The sequence below is a fragment of the Rhinolophus hipposideros genome (genome assembly GCF_964194185.1).
Source record: "Rhinolophus hipposideros genome assembly, chromosome: 19".
Classification (NCBI taxonomy): Eukaryota; Metazoa; Chordata; class Mammalia; order Chiroptera; family Rhinolophidae; genus Rhinolophus; species Rhinolophus hipposideros.
The window spans coordinates 14,288,438-14,303,004 of record NC_138065.1 but is presented as its reverse complement, the minus strand read 5'-3'; the positions used below and the strand labels follow the sequence as shown (position 1 = coordinate 14,303,004).

General features: G+C 37.2%; 1 protein-coding gene across 7 annotated transcripts in view; it reads right to left on the bottom strand.

Moving 5' to 3' along the window:
- Window positions 1-2,290: 2,290 nt before the first annotated feature.
- Window positions 2,291-14,567, bottom strand: part of WDR47 (WD repeat domain 47) — a 51,285-nt gene continuing 39,008 nt past the window's right edge. For 4 of the 7 annotated variants that reach the window (XM_081026297.1, XM_081026296.1, XM_081026298.1 and 1 more), the window contains 6 exons: window positions 14,145-14,302; window positions 10,985-11,154; window positions 10,249-10,419; window positions 9,493-9,624; window positions 5,344-5,562; window positions 2,291-3,641 (listed from right to left, as the gene is read on the bottom strand). In XM_081026297.1, coding sequence (XP_080882423.1) covers window positions 3,499-3,641; window positions 5,344-5,562; window positions 9,493-9,624; window positions 10,249-10,419; window positions 10,985-11,154; window positions 14,145-14,302 — 993 coding nt within the window. In that variant the 3' untranslated portion in view covers window positions 2,291-3,498. Of the gene's footprint in view, window positions 3,642-5,343; window positions 5,563-9,492; window positions 9,625-10,248; window positions 10,427-10,984; window positions 11,155-14,144; window positions 14,303-14,567 lie in introns of all 7 variants that reach the window. The other 3 variants (XM_081026292.1, XM_081026294.1, XM_081026293.1) reach the window with 1 other exon arrangement.

Genomic DNA, 14,567 nt, shown 5'->3' with positions numbered 1-14,567 from the left:
TTTAAATGGGCTGTAATGAATGAAAACGATAGTCCTGGAGCGGGGGCAAGAGTTGTTTAGTTTTTGTCTTAAACTGCTGGCCTTGCAATCTCAGCAAACTCTCCAAAGAAAAAAGGCTGAGTTTTACACACTAGGAGGAAATGAGAGATGTGCACAAGTTATTGGCAACAAATTTTAAAGTGTTTTAAAATTTGGTAGTATATAATGTACTTGAGTGTGCATGTTGCTTATCACAATTTTAAAAATTAAAATATGCCTGACATAAAATTTACCATCTTAACCATTTTTAAGTGTACTGTTCAGTGTCATTAAGTATATTCACATTATTGTGCAAACTGAAGCTGTACCTATTGATTCATTTTCCCTCTACCCCCAGACCCTGGCAACCACTTTGCATCTATGAATTTGACTACTCTAGGGACCGCATGTAAGTGGAATGATACACTATTTGTCTTTTTGTGGGCTGGCTTATTTTACTCAGCATAATATCCTCATGGATCACCCATGTTCTAACATGTCAAAATTTTGTTTTAAAGGCTGAATAATATTCCATTGTATACAAAAGTTTGTCCATTTATTTATTGATGGATTCTTGGGTATCCTGCACCTTTTGTCTATTTTGAGTAATGCTGCTATGCATATGAGTGTACAAATATCTTTTCCAGACCCTGCTTTCAACTCTTTTTGTTATGTACCCAGAGGTGGGGCTGCTGGATCACACACTAGTGTGATCTGGGAGTTCTATTTTTAATTTTTTTGAGGAACCACCATACTGTTTTCCACAGTGGCTGTACCATTTTACATTCCCCCAAACAGTGCACATGAGTTCCAATTTATCCACATCCTTACAAACACTTTAATTTTTTGGTAATGGCCATCCTAATGGATGTAAAGTGTTATCTCATTGTGGTTTTCATTCACATTTCCCTAATGATTAGTGCTGTAGAACATCTTTTCATGTGCTTATTAGTCATTTGCATATTTTCTTTGGAGAAATGTCTATTCAAGTCCTCTGCCATTTTTTAATCAGGTTGTTTGGGGTGAGTTTTTTTTGGGGGGGTACTGTTGAGTTGTAGGAATTCTTTATATATTCTGGATATTAATCCTTTATCAGATATATGATTTGCAAATGTTTAATCCCATTTCATGGGTTGCCTTTTCAGTTGATTGTATCATTTGGCTTATTACAATTTTTGAAAAATAATTAAAACATTTAAAAAATAAATTTTGGATCAGACCTCTGAAGCTTTTGCCAAGGAGTTAAGAATCTCAGCTGCACCACCCTCCCATCTCCACTCTCCTTCCCTGTACCCCCAACTGAGAATGCAGGTCCTTCAGTTTTCTCATTTTTTTCTTTCACATGAACTTCCCAGAATCTAGTCACCTCCATGAAAAAGTGTGGAGGCACAGGAAAAAGGACATATGTAACCAGATAATTTACTGAAGATCATTTCTAGTGCTTATTACCCTGTTTCCCCAAAAATAAGACCTAGCCGGACCATCAGCTCTAATGCGTTTTTTGGAGTAAAAAATTAATATAAGACCCGGTCTTATTTTATATGTATTTTTGTTCCAAAAGACATATTAGAGCTGATGGTCTGGCTAGGTCTTATTTTGGGGGAAACGCAGTATCTAATGCATTGCAAAATGAATTCCACATCCCATATGATATAGGAGGGTCATAAAGTTTACTCCCTGATAGTGAATAAGGTAGAATACAAAATTTTATGAACATTTTTTTACCATGAAGTTGAGCTGGTCTGTATCAAGAAATTGTCCTTTTTCTTAGTTTTAACACTTAACACTTTAACACTTAACACTAATAACCTCCTATCATATCTAAAATGTGTGAAATTAAGCATAAAAGTAAACTACAGAGGAAATTACAGCCTATCTTTAGCAAAGTTCTCCTCTGTTTGCCTGAGAGGTAGGAAAGCTGGGTGCCCACGGAATATCCATAGCTAATTAGACTTTATTTCTTCCTAAAGCACTCAATTCAACATATTTTTAGTCTAAGTTAGAATTAATACATTTTGCCATGCTTTTATTAATCAACTTTCACAATATATTCAAGACAGAAAGTTCTCTAGATCTTGAATAAAAGAGATAGAAGGCACACAAAGTTAGGCAGTTGCCATGGGTTAAAAAGTAAATCAGTAGCAGAACTTTAAAAAGAAACTTAAGAAATTGATTGTAGGGTTCATCCACTGGACCAACCTACCTCCAAGTAAACTGGAAAAAATACCACTCTAAATTGAAAGCCACAGCCACTGAGGAACAAGAATAGTTTTAGGTGTCAAGAGGTTTTTATTGAAATAATAGCACAGTTACACTTCTAATAACCCTTTCCACTTGTATACAATAGCTTAAAAATGCTTGCTACATACAGTGCACAGACAGTTCAATAATTAGAACCAACTCAACTGCATTTGAAATAAATAAAATAGCCTATTTAATAATTTAAAGTAAAATTACTGTACAATATGAAAATAAAGATACATAAATGTTAGGATCTACAGTGCTGTAGAAATAAAATCATTATTTTGCATTACACAAAACAGTGCAAGAAAAAAAAAATCCAAATAAGCTTTTGGAGTGCAAAGTTTAAATTTCTCATGTTAAAATCATCATGCAGGCATAGCATTTCAAGCCATGCTATAGTCTATGGCAAAGTTTTCATTTTTTAGAGGAAAAATGCTAGCCAGTAAATTTACTGTACCATCAAGTGGATCACGTAACGCTGCTGCTCTGCTTCTACAGTACAATTTAGAAGGGAGGTATCTCGTTGCATTCAAAAAATTGAAATTAACAAGTTTCTGAAGCAAACACATTTACCTATTACGACCGAAACAAAATAATGTGACAGAGTAGTAATTATATCCCTGGGTTTAAGAAAAAAGAAAAGGCCTATACCACATAATGAATGAAGAAGCAGTTTCCCACCCATCTTTAAACTCCATAATGATCCTTAATGAAAACAACCCTGTAACTTTTGAGAAACCTAAAATTCTGACCTCTAGCTGACAAGTGATACAATATCATGGGATTGTGAGAAAAGCAAACTTTCTGAACACCTATACTTAATCTGTGTAGAACTTGGTTGCGTTACATGTAGTAATATGCTTAAAGTATAGTTAAATTTCCATGTGTATATAAAACTGTTATTTAGGCAAAGACCAAGGAATGCATTTAATACTAAACCGTAAACACATCGTCCACCTTGACTTGGAGTGCACAATGACAATGTAAGAGCTCTTCCGCAGACTTTGGCAACAAGACTACATATAGCAGGTCACAGCAGCACGAGCTCACATGGAAGACGGAAAGAACTGCAGAAAAACCCCACCCAACAGCTCCTACCAAAGGGGTACATGGTATAAGCGGCCTCCTCGTGCTACGCCACTCCTGGTCAGTCTATGTTCTTCACGCTTGGAATTTTCACAACTCAGTAGTCTTAAGTCTCCGTGCCTTCACTGCATAGATGACACCAGGTGTACTCTACCCACTGTAAGTCCAGAGGGTTACAGTTCTGTCCGCAGAGGATGACAGGAAGGAAAGATCCTGGGTGTGCCATCTGCACTGAATCACTTTATCCTTGTGCTCTCCCACCACCATGATGGGAAGCTGTTTAGTGAGGTCCCCTAAATCAACAAAGGAAAGAGATACTGATTTACAATACAAAATAAGTATACGAAAAGATTTCACAAACTTTCTGTTACTTTAAAACATGACAGTATAAAAAATCCTAAACTACATTGATACACTGAAAGATTTAAACAGGGATAAGTTACTGAATACCTAATCATGTCAGTAGTATTCGGTAACATATACACAGCAACACTGACACAGCTGCCACCTGCTCCTTGAAACACTAAATGTGATTTCTCCCTGACTTTCATGCCACTACATCTCGGTCTCCTTTGCTGTTTTCCTGTCTCTTCCTGACTTCATGTTTGATGAATCTCAGGAGTCAAACCAGATTTCTTATTCCTTTTATCCTTCACTTCCTAGGAAATTTCATCTAGTATCATGGCACCATGACCATTTATACACTTATGAATCACACACACTTCATCTCCAACCTTGACTTCCCACCTGAACTCCAGACTAGTATCCAAACAGCTATTCGACATCTCACTTGATTGCCTGACAGCCATCTTAAATTTAACTTGTTTAAAACAAACTCTTGACTTTCTTGCCTAACCTTGTTTCTCCCTTCCCTGTCTTCCTCGCCTCAGTTAATAGCACCATCCGCTCATGCCAAAAAACTAGGAATCAGCATTGATTCCTTTTTCCCCTCACTTCCCAAATTCAATTCAAACAAATTAAAATACCCAAATTCAGACACTTTTTACCACCTCCACATCTTCCACTCTAGTCCAAGCCACCATCTTCTCTCACTTGAACTTTTGCAATAGCCTTCTCACTGATATTTGTCCTTATAATTCATTCTCCCTACAAAACTCAAAATTGTCTTTTAAATGTAATTTAGATCTTATCCCATTGTTTTAAATCTTCCAAGGGATTCCCATTATGATTTTAAAATGCCTATAAAACCCTGCCTCTGATTTATTCTCCTGCCTTTCCCTCCTTTGGTTCCCCCGCTACCCTGGCTTCTTGCAGGGTCACAAACATGCCTCAGCATCTTTACACTTGCTGTGGTCTTCTCCTACGGTCCTCAGAGGGCTTGTCCCTTCTCATCACTCAGGTCTCTTTGCAAAGGGACCTTCCCTGGAGAGACCTTCGCTATCCTATTGAAATTAGCCTTCTCCTATCCACCCGTCACTCTCTCCTATCTTGCAAATTTTTTCTAGTAGCACTTGCCAACACCTAAAATTACATTATTTACTGATTTACTTTTTACTGACCTCTAAAATGAGAGCTCGATCAAGGAGCATGTTACCCGTCTTATTAATCTTTCTGTCTGTCCCTAGTTGGTACACAATAAATATCTACTTAATGAATATTTAAAAATACTAGATACTGAAGATATAATTATACAGATTACACACCAAGATTTGTAAAGTAGAAGACAATGGGAGCACATAAATGCATATTTTAACATCCATTGTCACTGAACTCAAAATGATTAAGTGTAATAAATGTTGATTCTTTTAAATTTTTAAAACTATTTCACAATAAAAATAAGACTATTCACTGGATTTATTTAATAATTTCCGATAATTCATCTCAATACAGTACTAGTAATTGGAACAGTAAATACTATAAAACTAAAATTTTTAAATGTCATATACTCAATCTCACCAGATTAACAAAAAAAGAAAGATCCCAGATAGAAAAGGAGAGACTAAAAAAAACAAGAAATAAGTCCATCTCCATCACCTTGCAGGTCTGTCACCTTTATTTTCATGTCATAGGATCCTGTTAGCAAGTAGTGAGCTCCAGGAGAGAAGCGAACAGAGCGAACGTCGCTGGAATGAGGGTGGTAACTTTGTACCATTCTTCCTCCTCTTATGTCGTACAACATGCAGCTAGAATCTTCTTGTCCCGTAGCTAAGAGACGGCCGCTGGGATCGACAGCTACAGACGCCACTGCACTGCCTGGAAAGCAGGAGGAGCAGAAGTTTCAATGTGGAAAAATCAATACAGAAAACGGCAACAGCTCATTATGCTCACTGAACCATACACTGAAAATTTAATGTAGCTTACCGACACTGCTCAGTGATGGAAAAAATCCAAATTAACAGTCAACCAATAAACACTTGTGTTCTTTTTAGGGGCAAAGCATGAAGCAAGATTCTGTGAAAAATGAGAAAGTCCATTTTTTTGTCATCTGGGAGAACCTCCTGGACACCGTTACCTACAGTGCAATAGGTGAATCACTTTTCCTAATACAGTGTTTTTTTCCCTGACAGGTAAGTGTCCAGAAACAGTCCCATGCCCAGCTCAGAGTCTAGTTGGGAGAACAAGAAATTAAATCTAAAAAAATATGGTTTTGGATGCAGTGTAGAAAATGTCTCTAAGTAACACATGATTAACCACCAATGGGAACTGAATGGAAAAATAAGCCCCAAGGCACAGGCTGGAGCCCTAACTCTGGACCATGCATCTGTTTTCGGTGGGAGCGGTAGTGCTCCCGAAGGGGTGCAAAATGGTGCTCAGGGTACAAAACAATCTTAACCATTAACAGTGGTTTGTAGCTCCCCAAAGCTCAACTGCACCCAACAAAATCTTACCTAGTATTTAAGTTCTCTTGTTAGGAAAAAAATTAATTTACTTTTCCCCCTCAGCCAGGGCAATAATAAAAACAAGGTTGAAGAACAACTGTTTTATTTTTTTATTTTTTTAGTTTTTGTTAAGCATGTTTAAATATGGCTTTTTTTTTTATTAGTTTCAGGTGCACAAGACAAAGTAATACTTAGACGTTTATCATTTATGTCCCTCACACTGTGTAAACCCCCCTCCCCCCATCCACTATCCCTCTGACATCTCACCGAGCCATTACATTTCCACTGTCTCTATTGCTAATGCTGGACTCCGCTTCTTGTAAGTATATACATACATATATATACAAATATATATATATATAAAATTATAGTTGGCATTCATTATTGTTCAGCTTCAGGTGTACAGTGCTGTGATCAGGCATCTACATCATCCCTGAGGTGGTCTCCCTAATGGGACACATGTCCATCGGATATCCTACAAAATCTTTACAACATTATTGATTAGGTTCCCCAAATTAATTTTCAAAACCCCGTGGCCATCTTGTAGTTACCGACTGTTTCCTAATCCCTTCACCTTCCCCCTTATCCGCATTACCCCCCGCCCATCTAACAACCCTCAGTTTTTCCTCTTTGTCGCCAAAACTGTTTCTGATTAGTTCATTCACTTATTCTTTTCTTTAGATTCCGCATATAAGTGAGATCATATGGTATTTGTCCTTCTCTGTCTGATTTATTTCACTTAACATAATGAAGAACAACTGTTTTAGATCAAAGTGGCCTGGGAGGACTTCACAGAAAAAAGGGACCTAACTCAGATCTCAAAGAATAGCAAACAGCATAAATAAGAGTGTATGTGTGTTTATATGTATTACACACACACGTAATTAAAATAACCTTTGCGTGAAATTTTGAGAGAGAAGAGGGCTATATGATCAGGAAGAATTACATGAGAAACTGTTTCCAGGGAACGTATAACCAGGGAACGTAAGGATAGGGAGCTTAGTGTGGCTGGAGTTACTAGGTTTAACCAGTTAACATAAAAGGTAGCTTGTAGCTGAGACATAAAAGGCAGGTGAGCCCGACTGCCGGGCATCTTGATCCCACACTGCAGAGTGTGCACTCATTCCTGTGCACAGTGAAACATCACTGCAGGTTTCTGCGGAAGAGGATTACATGGTTCAAGTAGGACTTTGGGAAGATTAACTCAGGTGAAAATGGGTATCAAATTAAAATGTACAGACTATAGAGAAGGGAAGCCACTGGAACACAAGATAGCATGAAGTAACAAGAGAATAAGGGCTTAAATGATAGACAGATTTCAGACAAAAATATAAATAAAGAATCAACAGTCTTGGCAATTAACTGCCTGGATGGCGGCAAAAAAAAGGAGTGAAAAATTAGTCCCAGATTTCAAATCTAGTTGCATGAGGAAATAAGAGAACCATTATCAAAAACAGGGAAAACGGGAAGAAGAGCTGATATGCAGGGGAAACATATTTTTATTAGTTTCACAAATGCAGAGTTCGTGGTACAAAAAGAAATCCGGGTTCATTTATTCACCAAAGTTATTAGATCACTACTCCCTCGCACCATCACTATCAAGATAAGGAGGACCTAACCTTTAGAAGACAAGTGGAAGAACGCTGCAGGCCAAGGAGACAGCGAGAGACTTCACTGCAGGTAGGAGGAGTTTGGCATGTTCCAGGAACTTAAAGGAAAGAAGCAAGTGATCTGAGATGAGACTAGAAGGGCACACGAGGCCAGATCCAGCAGGGTCTCGTAGGCCGTGCCAGAGTCTGCACTTTAACCTAAGAGCAACGTGAAGTCATCAAGGTGTTGTAAGCAAGGTGTAATGTGCTCCGGCTGCTGCATGGCCACAGAATGGCGCAGAGCAGAGGAAGGAAGCTCTCAGGATGGCTACATTGAGAGATGGTGGTTTATCCTATAGTGGTGGCAATAAGATGAAAAGTAGTAGGTGGGTTTAAGATAGATTTTGGAGGCGAAAACACAGGATTTGCTTTTAGATTGGATTCTGGAGGAAAGAGAGATGGGGGAGAGTGGGTCCCCTGGAGAGTGGGTCCAGGGAGACTCCAGGGTTTCTGGCATGAACAGTGGGTGGGTGGGACTACGTAGGTGAGGAAGTCTGGGGCAGTTTACATTTGAGGGGAGAGGTCACGATTCAATAGTTTTGTTTGGCACATGGAAAGTGAGAGACGTCCTGTGAGATATCCAAAAGGAGAGGTCAAGTAGGTGGGTTACAAATACGAGCCTGCACGTGCAGTTTGGACTAGAGATGAAAATTTAAGTATAACTCGTATCAGCATACAAGTTATACTTAAAGCTGGGGGAATCGATGTACGATGTACTCACCTAGAGAAAGAAAGCAGACACAGGTTCTGTACCCTGGGACTTTAGTCCCTGCCAAAATTTGAGGTTGAGCAGAGGAGGAAGAGCCAGAAAAGGAGTAGTTCTCCAGAAAGGTAAAAGAAGAGTAGAACGCCCAGAAGAAAAGGGGAAGAGGTCAGCTCTTACACGCCCCTGAGAGTTGAAGTCAAATGAGGATTTGAAAATGTTTTGACAACATGAAGGTTAATGGTGATCTTGAAAACCCAGCTCTTGTTAGAGGGGTTGTGGCAGGAGACAGACTGGGGTAGGCTGAAGACTGAGGGTGAGGAAATGAAAACAGTGTATGTAGGAGAGATTTTTGTTGAGACATCTGGGTAAGAAAGGGAGCAAAATATTAGGGGCAGAACTGGGAGGGGGATTAGGAGGTCAACAAAGAAACTTTGGGGCATTGCCAATTCTATAAAATGTTTGTATATATGGGAGAGAAGCACAGAAGGAGAGATCTGGTAGACAAAGAGACGTTAATGTTGCAAAAGAGAGAAGATGACCAAAAATTGAAGTCTTTGAAAGGAGAGAAAAGGGGCCAAACATAATTTGGACAACTAAGGGGACAGTTGAGAGATAAATTCAAGATAAGTGAATAGAAACTAAGCAAATAAAACAAAATATAATTATTAACACCAAGGTCTAAATGGCCCTGCTAACAGAATAATTAGGGCAAGATATAAATCTCCCTGGGCCTCGGTTTCCTAAGCTGAATATTATTTTTACAAATAAAGTAACAGATGAAAGCGTTTTTGGAACAACTTAAAGTACTCCATGAAAATACCAAGCAGTTATTTTACTATTGTTCTTTTTCTTTTTTTAACATATATGTTGCAGGGGAGAACACATAGGTGAGTGCAGTTTATAAAGTTTCTTCCTCATCAAAATTCATTTAAATTCTAGAAAAACCTACCAGTTCCATGGAATGTTGTGCCAACAACACGAACACAGCTTGGTACTCGAAGATCCCAGAATCTAACAGTCTTATCTTGGGAACCAGATGCAATCATCCAGCCACTCCAGGTATAAAGTGCTAAAATATGGCCTATTAAAGATCATACACTCAGTTATTAACATGGAATGGTACTTTTCTAAAACACATTCAAAGCTAAGTACTCCTTATTATTGTGCATGCCATGGTCTGGTTAATCAAATGTACTATGTGGTAGAGATTTTCCACATATATACATTGGTGATTCAGTGTTTTAGGACCTCATATTAGTACTTAAAAAACATTTTCATTTGAAATTATGGTAAATTTTCCACAGAGGAAACACAGGACTGTGGGGTTAGATCACCAGCTTTGGATGAGATAGACCTGGGGTTATATCTCAGTTCTGCCACATTTAGCCATAAGATATTAGCCAAGTCACTTTGCTTTTTCAACTTTCGCTTTCTTCATGGATAAGATAGAGATAAAACTTTCTGCCTCATAAAGTCGTTGTGAGGATTAAATTAAGGAATTATGTGTATAAAGTAAAGGATTTAACACAGCGAACCTATCATTACTGTGTTGTCAACTAAAGTTCACAATTTAATTTCTGACAGAAAAATTTCCTGTCTTGAAGAAATCCGGTTTCATGAAATATATCCCATTCATGAAATGCAGAAGGGGAAAAGCACAGGTTGAATCAAAAGGAAAGACAGCCACTGAGACCGATACACATACCTGTATGTCCACTCAGAGCATGCAGGCCCTGTCCTCTTTGACAATCGGTTGTATAAATATTACAGTCCCCTGCGCCAGCGCTTATCAAAATAGCTCCACCACTTTCCGGGCCTTCCATAAATGCCAAGTCTCTAATTGTCCCATCATGCATGCTAAATTCCAGATCTGGTCCTGAAACAGCAATAAGAATTAAAACAAAAAGATGCTGCTCAATTTACTGTGATAATTTGAGATTGCTAAACTGCCTCAGAATTGACCAAGAATAAGGTAGAGTGGTATGAAGTATATATTCATTTAGGGATTGGTATTATAATCAATTTCATTTACTGAGCAAAGAAGAACTTCAAGAAATCAAAATACTGATTCAGACATCATCATCTCTAAAACAGAGCTACATGTAGTTGACCTTCTTGTCTTTTACCCCACAGAAAGTGAAAGAGAAGACAGATACTCTCTAGAAAACATACACTAATAAAATTCTGGTAGTTGTTTAAAAGTTATTTTTCTGGTAACAGTCATTTCCCCAGGATTAGACACAACCTGGCGACCTGTAAGAACTTATTAAAAAAGAATAATGCCTCATTAATGCAACTAAGCAATTAGAATGCAAACAAAATTCTTCTTAAGGCTGTATTTTTAGATGTTATTAGAAACAGTACAGACATTTATCAGAAATACAACATGGGGAAACATAAACATCCACTGGTGAGCTACTGCTTGCACACTTGGGCCCTACCTGTTGCATTACAAGTCTCTGCATTGAAGGGCAGCACTTTGACGTATTTGTCATTTGATCCTGTTGCTAATAACTGTCCGCAAGGACTCCATGCCACACAGTAAATGGATCCTTTATGATGTTTATTCCTTTTAAAACGCACCACTGGCTGCTTAGGGGTGTCATATGTACTAAAAAGAAACATTACAGAAAGACACTTCAATTTTTTGCTTGCTAAAGTTAATGAAGTTCTCTATGATGGTTGTTCTTGAGGGAGGGAGCAAAAAGAGCATCAGACAAGATGTTAATAACAATTTTCAACATCTCAGATGAAATAAATTTAAAGTATTTTTAAAATCCAAAAGTAAAATTATAAATCATTATACTAATCTGACTCTTATTTCAGACCACATAGGGAACACGGTATTTTTCTTAAAACCTCCATTTCACATATTTTTCAGGGATTTTAACACAAAAGAATTTTAAAAGAGTTAAAAATGCTTGCAGGGGCGGCCGGATGGTTTATTGGTTAGAGCGTGAGCTCTTGGTTGCTGGTTCAATTCTGGCAAGGGATGGTGAGCTGCGCCCCCTGCAATTAAGATTGAAAATGGCGACTGGACTTGGAGCTGAGCTGCGCCCCCCACAACTAGACTGAAGGACAATGACTTGACTTGGAGCTGACGGGTCCTGGAAAAACACACTGTTTCCTAATATTCCCAATAAAAATGTAAAAAAAAAAAAAAAAAAAAAAAGAATGCTTGCAAACTCAAAAAGTTCAATAAACATTATATTAAACATATAATATGAGCAGTTGCCTGGCGTAGAAGGATGGATAAAAAATAAAGGAGGCAAGAGCTTGATCCAGAGTTTAAAATCCGGCAGGGGCACATATTGTCATGACAACCCACTTACAGTAAGGTATAATGATAACATCAAGCCTATGTAAGAAATTGTACATGTTTTTGAAGACTCATCCTAAAGGGTGAAAGGATTTACCTTAAACTACTTAAGCAAACAAGAAGGACACAGCAAATATGACAAAAACTTTGACAACTACTGCTTTTAGTGTTCTAGTCTCTACTTTCGTGTATCCTTCAAATTTTTCATAATTAAGAAAATTTTAAAACCAAGAAAAAAGATTGCTAAATCTCCAATGCCCAGAAGGTGCTTACCATTTATCTAGAAAATAGATGAGATCGAAAGATTCTCTTTTCAGTTGTATATCCAATTCACCGCTAAGGTCCACTGATTCTTTCTTTAAATGGATTTTCCCTCCATCCATTGTGCTCCATCTCTATTGCCATTACGCTAGCCATCAATGACAAGAGCCTCCTTCCTTTTCTAACATCCACTCTTACTGCCATCTGACCCACAGCCAGAGTGATCATCTCAAAATATACTTAGCTCACAACACTGCTCTGCTCAAAACTTTCAGCGGCTTCCCACTGTACCCAGGATAAAACACAAAATGACTATAAAGCTCTGCATGTCTATCTCTATAGCCTCATCACAATCCAACTCATCATACTCCAGGCAATCTGAACTTATTTTGGTTCCTCAAAAAGCCAAGCTCCTTCTCACTTCATGTGCCCTTTGGTTTACTACCTTCTCCCTTCTCTTCACCTGGTTAGGTTCTCCTCATCCTCAGAACTCAGCTGTTATACATCTTCCTCAGAAAGGCCTTTCTCTGACTCCCCAGTCCTCCAAATCCCCGTTTTACTTAATAGCACCTTGTACTTTTTCTTCACAACACCTAACACAATGTATAATTATATTTGTTTGTATGTTTATTTGCATAATATCCATCTTCCCCACTAAACCAGAAGTTCCATAAAGTCAAAGAACGTGTTCCTTTAATCACAACTGTCCCCAAACCCTAGAATAGTACCTAGCACATAGGCGCTCAAAATCCACTAATTAAATTTATTTTCATAAAAATCACTTTCTTCATGAAGTCTATGAAACATCTGTGCCAGCATAAGAAATACAAAAAGGAGAAACAGTTAACTTAAGGTCAGGTTAACCCTAAACATACAAGTCTTTGACTCTGTCTCCATAATTACTGCTATTTTCCACTCCTTGATCTGGAATTCTGCCTGTGTTCATTCATGTATTCCTATTTAACTAACATTAATGAGCACCAATAAATTATATTACTATCATCTAGCATGAGCCCTATTCCCTTTCCCAACATTTAAATGCTACTTCAGTGCAAAAGCCTAAATTTCTGCTTTCAGATACAGATACCAAAAAAAAATGCAAATAAATAAATATTGTCACCCCCCTGTTCTCCAAACTAGGATTATAATAAAAATGACTTAAGAGTTGTAAAAAATTTCCAAAACATAGATAGCATGTATTGCTTTTTATACTTAATTTTTAAAAATTTGTGGCTTGTTTTGTTTGGGTATTTCTGTCTAATGATATGAAAACTATTCCTTTTGTGCAATTCATTTCTCTAATCACAAAATCTACCAAATAGCTCATGGTCTTTATTATGCTGATTTATTCTGATAGTAAAAGCCTTCACAAGTAAATTGACAAAAAGAGTACCTAATCAAAGAGTAAGGAGTTCAAATTCAGTTTTCTGTGAGGTTATATACATAAACTGTATGCTTTCTTAGTAACTTTAAAGAATTAGTCATATACCTAATAAGGTCATATGCCCATTTTTAGTGACATATGCCCTTAAAGACATATGCTTTATTTTCAAATCCCATACTCTGTTAAAAAGGAAGTAAAATCATAGTTAGGTTGACCAACCGAAAATGGAATTTTTGTATGTCAAAATGGTCAAATATCAGCAATTTCATATAATGCAACCTAATACTTCTTTGAAGCTATTATTATAAGAAATTTTTTTATTTTCTCAAAGTATATAACTAGCATTACTTTATCTTATGTAATTTAACTGGAATATAGGAATTTTTAAGATTAAAAAAACAAAATACAAAAGCCAAGGAAATAAGGAAAATTAGAGCTAAATAAACAATGGCCTAACTGAAAACATTTTAATCAATAATTCTTATGTATATTTCCTAAGCACTGAAAATAAAAATTAAAAAGCTTAATAAACAGACGTGAAAATTAAACACTGCTGAATGGCAATTCTGAAAAAGCAACAAAGATAACTAAATTAAAACCGAAAGCAAGAATGGCAGTACAAACCATTTATCCTTACCTTGGATCAATTACTTCTGGATAGGCACATACTCTCAGTGTTTTTGAATTTGAACCGACAGCATATAAACCACCACCTGGATGAAAAGCCACTGCTCTAACAGCCTGTGTGTCTTCTAGGGTATTAATACAAACAAACTGCTTTTTCGATTTGTCATCCTATGGAAAGAATGAACATGAAAGTCATCCGATGCAAAAAATGAATTTGAAAGAATTCACCTTTACCCCATTTTAAATTAATTTGAACCTGTACTATTCACTTTATCACTTTATGTTTGTTACCTACAATCATATTTTCTTTTAAATGGCAAACCCAATTAACTCCGATTTTTCCATTTTTTACTCCTCACTGCTAAACTAAGCTCAGACAGGTTACAGAAATTCAAGTTTTTCTTCACTATGACAAAGTATAATACACATTTCC